General features: G+C 39.0%; 1 protein-coding gene across 1 annotated transcript in view; it reads right to left on the minus strand.

The window, feature by feature from the left end:
• The window catches only part of PPP2R5A (protein phosphatase 2 regulatory subunit B'alpha), a 102,549-nt gene extending 96,248 nt beyond the window's left edge, over positions 1-6,301 (minus strand). The window contains exon 1 of the mRNA XM_007451329.1: positions 6,118-6,301. Coding sequence (XP_007451391.1) covers positions 6,118-6,301 — 184 coding nt within the window. The remainder of the gene's footprint in view (positions 1-6,117) is intronic.
• Between the last annotated feature and the right edge of the window lie 463 nt (positions 6,302-6,764).

Raw genomic sequence — 6,764 nt, forward strand, 5'->3', positions numbered from 1 at the left:
CTACACGACCACACTTATTACGCACAGAACACTGTATCTGGTACTATAATAGGATATGAAAACACAGATAACTTCTGCTTTCACAAAAATTTTACCATCTCATTCTGGAGGGAGAACATCACTGACTCAGCACAACAAATCAACAAATACAGGTATCATTCAAACTGGTTAGCAGAAAGGCCAAAGACAAAAGAGAGTTATGGAATATAAGTGGCCCCAGGTCCTTGCTGCCCTACCTTCAGTAAAAAACTGTCGTCAAGATTAAGATGATAGATGTAAAAACACTCTGACGAAAAACATTTCTTTTTTCTTTTTCTTTTTCTTTCTAAAATGCCCTGTTTATTCTGCAAAAATCTGGAATACTTCACAAATCTGTGTGTCATCCTTGGGTGGGAATCATGCTAATCTTCAATAGTTTCAGTTTTAGTATATGTGCTGCCAAAGCAACCACAAGAAAAACATTACTTGACGCTAAATAAATATAAGGCATGACCAAAGACAGTTATGATCAACAATATCTCATCTGTTCAACACCTAATAGTCAACATATACACTAGTAATATTAGTTCTAAATCTTCAAGAGGCAAGAACAATGCTGTGAACATATAGCAAATATCAGCTTTACATTCCAAATTGGTTGGGATTATCATGCCACCCTGAATGATGGGATTAAAACTAGGCAAACTGCTATCATATGTTCTCATTTTTACTTGACAGCTCAGTCACAGCTCTGAAAGTCACAAGAGAAAAAAAAAAAAACTTGACCACCTTGTATCAAAGGATAATAGCTGAGTTTTAATTATGATAACTACAGTAAAATCCAATAGAATCAACTCATCACACCTAAAACTCCAGAATCCAAGAGCACTATCCCCTTCAGGAAAGTAGCTGATTAGCCATAGGGGGCAGCAAAGTTAAGAGAGTGAAAAGTAAATAGCACGAGGTGAAGTGAGGGCAGGAAACGTTAATAGGCTGGGTAATGAGCCGCGAGTATCCAGAGAAAAGGACAAAGTCTCAATTAATGAATTAAATCAATAGACAGATAATGCCAAACCAGTGATTCTCAACCCTGGCTGCATATCAGAATCATCCTAGGAGCTTTCAAAAATACAAATGCCTGCATCCTACCTTAGACCAATTTATTTAGAATCACTTGAGGGTAGGACCCAGGCACTGATGTTTTTTAAAACTCTCTAAGTGCACAGCCAGGGTTGAGAACACTGCTAAACACATAAAATAAAAATAAGGTAGTTTATATCCCCAGCTTTTTACAATTTAAAAAGTTAAAATTTTAAAAACACACAAAAATCTATTATTTCCCAAATGTATGATTTTTGTTGATAAACCTCTCTTTGTCATCCAAAGAGAGGCAATACCTCATTAAAGACTAATTCATTTTTGTGATTTTATCAGGGGAAAATATTATTCTTACAAGTAAAAATGATTAAACTGAAGGTCAAAGGGGTTAAACAACTAGCCCAAAGCAACTGTGACTCATCAATGATACAGGAAGACAGTTTAAGTGTACTATTTACAGGATGGTACTCTATCCCAGTGATCACACTATTTTACTTAAATACATTTTACTGGATTCTCACTTTACAGGCACTTCATAAAAGGATCCAAAATTCAATTAATAATCAGAGGAGGTAATAACATTGGGGGAAAAAGAAATTTGACCCTAAATAGGAATTCTGAAGATGTTAAATTAGACTTAAATGGAAGTTTTTCCTTCATGTGAAGGCCAGCAACAGACACTATATTAATTTCTCTAGAAGTATATCCTTAAAAAGTTTTTAAAAATTTAAAAATAAGTCTACCAGAAGAAATATAATATTACTTCCAGAAGACAGTCCTAAAATAGGTAAAATGTTATATCCCTTTGTAAACAAACATTTTTAACATATTCAGATGAATTTCAACTCTCCTTTATTGCCACCCCAATTACTAAAACGGGTTTTGGGTTTAGATGGAATGAAATTAATTTTGAAAGAAATCTATAAACCTTAAAAGTTCAGTCAGTAGTGTCCCTCACCAGCACAAAAAAGTTAGTTATGAAATTTCAAATCGTGTCATTGTTCTTGTTCCAGATACCCTAAAAGACCACATACATCAAGAAAAACAAAATTTTGTGTTTCCCTATAGGTAAGCAAAGCACTTCAAATGAGCACCACTGTTACTGGACTCAATACCTCACTGTTACTGAGGAAACTTGGTAAGTTCTTTACCTCATCTGAAGGGTACTTCAATCTCAAAGCCAGTTTCATTCTGTCCTTTGCTATTTACTGGCTGTCTCCCATAAGAAATGCACATCTATACAATTCTACTGGTTAATTCAATTTCTCTGCTTGATAAAAAACTTCTAACTACAACTTTCAATATTTTAAATAGTCACTCTACCCTATTTCCACATCCACACTTATGCTGATGTTACAGCTTCACCTCATTTCACATAAACCATATGTGAAGACTGATTATAAACAAATTATACATTAAGTACACTAGCAAAGTTTACTATTTATGTGAATCCTTCATTTAGAAAATACCTTTGATCTGGATTTTCAAATATCAAAGAGAATGGGAACTAACATTCTTTGCCTATTTTTAGGCACTAATTACATTATTTCACTTAATCCCCCAAATCCTGGGGAGATAGAAGGTATTATCCCCATTTTAGAGATAAGGAAAGCAACTCAGAAAGATTAAAATTTTACCTTTGACCCAGGGCTGACCCCAATGACCCAACTCTATCATACTGCTCAAATTTCACAAAGCAGGATAACAGCAAAAATACTGAAATCATTTAACCTGGGTACCGGTGTCAGGTGCAACACCATCCAGATAAGTAATCACAGGCCTGAAACTAAGCTGTTTAAGCCTCAGCTTTCTCATCTGGGAATAATACTGGTCTTGCACAGAGTTGCTGGGATAACACAATGAAATAAAATTTTTGTAAAAATACATTGAGCTATGGATTGTCACAATATTACCTTAGGTGTGAAAAAGCAAGGGATATCGGGGATTAGATGTTACACAACTTTGGACTATTTCACTTATTATGAGCAATACTGGTTTTATAATTTAAAAATATAAATAAAAGTGTAAAATAATTTGTAAATGCTAAATGTTATATAACTGTATGGCATCTACTATTTTACCAAACCAATCCTTCTAGAGACTTACACAAAAAAGGTTAAACAGACTGAAAAGCTTCCAATTAACTGATTTTTTTTTTTTAAGTTAAAAGTCTCCTAACTGTTGGTCACCAGACCAAAAGTTTAAGGTAGAAAAATTAAGTACTATACTAATGTAAATTTAAATACAGAAAAAAATGATTGACAGAATGTTTCTACCTTTATTTTCTAATACATAGTTCTCAGAGGAACTTACAGAATTAACATAAGAAATTTCAAGTATTTTGGAAAAAAAAATTTTTAAGCTATAAAATATAAGGCAGTTAAGTTTGATGACCCACATAACAGTTTCTCATTTTTAAAACATCCTTTTAACAAGGCTTGTTTTTTAAATACTTTCTGTAATAAAACAGAATTTTCTCGGAACATTTTCACCATTAAAATCCTGCAACCCACTTACTAAATTATTTCACACGAATAACTTCTTATAGATTAAAAAGTGGGATTATTTTGTTACTCTTTACCCACAGCACGCTTTAAGGAAAATAGCTGGCACCTTTCCAGTTTAGATTCATGTGGACAAAGTGTAACATAAGCAGGTTGGCATAAACACTTAAAAGATTTTGGATGGCCACAGACATTGAATCACTCCACAGCAAGATTATATTTCAGAGCAGGAAGAAAAATTCTCCTTCATACATGTATTACAGGGCTTTCCACTGGTTTTTGTTAAGGCCACAAATGGAAAAAACTACTACCGACAGAAAAAGCACTCAACGTTGTGGTATCAAAGACACTGCCAAAGTACCAAGTGAAACAACTGAATTTTTAAAAAACCACTTTTCAAGCATTTTGGCATCTGGAGTAAAAGTAGTTTTTCCTAGTGGGTAATCTAAGTAAGAATCTTATTCTTCAATTAAATTTACATAAATTTATCCTGAATACGTAACTTTCCTTATAAAGAATACTATATTTTCATGTAAAACATATAGAATAAAACTAAAGTTCCAATTTTATTTTTTTCTCTACTAGTGAGCAAAATACTATAAATAAAACATTCAATGGCACCTTCAACTTGTTGAACTATACACCGTGAAACCTGGATGAATACTGACTCTGCATATTTTTGCTAGGCTTTTAAAAACAAAATATATTAAAATTGCATCTCCTGGCTTGAAGCAACCATATATCTAATATTCAATTATTTTTATTAAATATAAGTAAATATGATACTAAAAAAGACAATATAAGGAACATCTTACTAAAAAGCATATTAAAGAAACATGAAAGAAAAACACTAGCACCAAACCTTCAAACTGCAAAAACAATTTGCCAATTTAATGAAAAAAAATAAAAAAGGTAAAAATATCTGTTTTACTTAAGTTTAAAATTTTAAATTCATGAACAGTAGTTCAATGTCCTAATAGGTAAGATGATATTCTTTTATAGCTATGACATCACTCAAGTATTAGTCTTGGCAATGCCTACCATTGTGGTCTACCCTTGACTATGCTATGTAAATTTTCACAATTTTTGTATGCTTAATAGCAAATGATAAATGCAGTACCACAGGCTACACATCTTAAATAAAACCTTCTTTCAAAAGTCAGTTTGATTCTGGCTGTGGGATGTCTTTAATTTAGAAGCACCCCAAGAGGCAGGGCAGTGTAGGATCTGAATGGGGTTCCAGAGCTATTGCAGGTCAACTGTGATTTGATCTGGGGTTTTCTTTAGACTCTTAGCCAAACTAAGGCTGGATTCATACGCCCAAAGACAAATCAGAACCAGACTGGCCTTAAAGGGGATGCTGGAGCTTTTTCAAACTGATAGAAAAACCTGCTGACCATTTATCTATTTCAGTATGAACTTTTCATTTCCTGGCCTTGCAAAACAGATGATCTAGATTTCTATCAGGTTTCTTTTGTCGAAAAAAAATGTCAAATGTTTAGGACCATTATCATCTTGTTCCAGGATGATGCCTATCTCACAAAAAGCAAAGACATTAAAATTATAAAATTAAAAGGTAGTAATCCACAAAGAATAAACTAGAACACCAAGAACCAATTTCTTTCTTTCTTTCTTTTTTTAATCCTCTAAACCTAGTGGGAAAAAGGAGTGAGCCAAAAGGACTGCCAAGTTCTCTTGCAAGGCATTGACACGGATACCAATCTGAATTACTGTACAAACCTACAAAGTCCCTGGAATCACTGCTTGGCGAACTAAGTTCCCATTCCATTGCAAAGCGACACTGTCTATTCCTTAACACCTCTCCAAGTTTACCGTGTGTATCTTCTCAGACGATAAAGTATTTTAAGTCTTTCTATTCTTTGGGCTAAAGGGAACATTTAAATCTAATGACCCAGTAAGTAAGACACTACACTGGTCAGATTTTTTAGGCTTTTTCTTTATAAATAAATCTAAAGGCCAGGTAACTCCTAACCGGTGTGTGCATTAGGAGTCCTGGTCTGTAAGACTCTTAGGAACCATCAATGGGAAGGAAAGTTAGGGAGAGAGTGCGTACAGGCGCTTTATAATTGGAAAAGTAAAGGATTGGCTAAGAGTGGCCGAAAAGAGGAGGCAGGTCTCAGAAAGGGAAGGTCGGAACATAAGAGGTTGTTAAAGCAAGATGGGGAAGGGCAAGGCTAGGGGAAGAAGAGTGAAGAACTCTACCCCTCGGGCCGCAAGAGGAGAGTTCCAGTCGCAAGGGCAGGTAAAAGAGCGCGCAGGTGGGGAGGGGTGCTGACCTCCTCCAAGACCGGAAGAGCTGAGGTGAACCCAGAAGTGAGAAAAGCAAGGCTCTTAACAGCAAACCTGTTTGAATCAAAGCGGGTGGGAGGACGCGAAGGAAGCATGGGGAACGCGACTCACACACTCCGAGCCCCAGCGGGGCAGAAGGAACGCCCAGAAAGAAATGAAGAAATGACTCTGGCGGCGCGGAGGCGAGCCCCCGCGTTCCTCCCCGGGTTGCGCCCTCGGAGGTTACCTTTGAGCTGGGGCAAGGGGTGCAGCTCCGGCTGGCTGCCCTGGCTGCGGAACTGCGACGAGCCCTGCGAGCGCTTCTGCCTCTGCGCCTTGCGCACCGATTTCCGGGTGAAGCCGTCCACTTTCTCCGAGGCCGAGATGGCGGCGCTGGCAGCCCCCGCCGGCGGCGGCGACGACGACGACATCACCACGGCCCTGGTGCTTGGCAGCTCCGGCTGCTGCTTGCACGGAACGGGCAGCAGCAGGAGGAGGAGGCGGGGGAGAGGCGCCGAGAGCTCGCGCCCCTCCGCCCCGTTCCCCCGGCCGCACTGCCCTCCCGCTCCCGGGCGCCGCCGAGCTTCTCCTCGCCGCCCACCGACGCCTCACGGCCACATCTCAGTGCCGGAGGTTCCTGGTCCCCGACGCGCGGCGAGCTCCCGGGGCTGACGGAGGCGAGGGCGGGGGTGGGGGTGGGGGTGAAGAAGTTGTTGACTCCGAGTTCGGAGGGCTGGTGGACGGGAGCCCGAAGTTTAGACAACTGAGGCGAGGACACTGGGGTGCGGACGTCGAACGCGCCTCTCGTCCCTGCAGCCCGGGTGGCCAGCCGGCCGGCCCGCCAGCACCTCAGTGGCCGCAGCTAGCGCAGCCCGCCCTGCCTGGAGCCTCCTC

The sequence above is a fragment of the Lipotes vexillifer genome, unplaced genomic scaffold (assembly GCF_000442215.2).
Source record: "Lipotes vexillifer unplaced genomic scaffold, Lipotes_vexillifer_v1.1 scaffold570, whole genome shotgun sequence".
Classification (NCBI taxonomy): domain Eukaryota; kingdom Metazoa; phylum Chordata; class Mammalia; order Artiodactyla; family Lipotidae; genus Lipotes; species Lipotes vexillifer.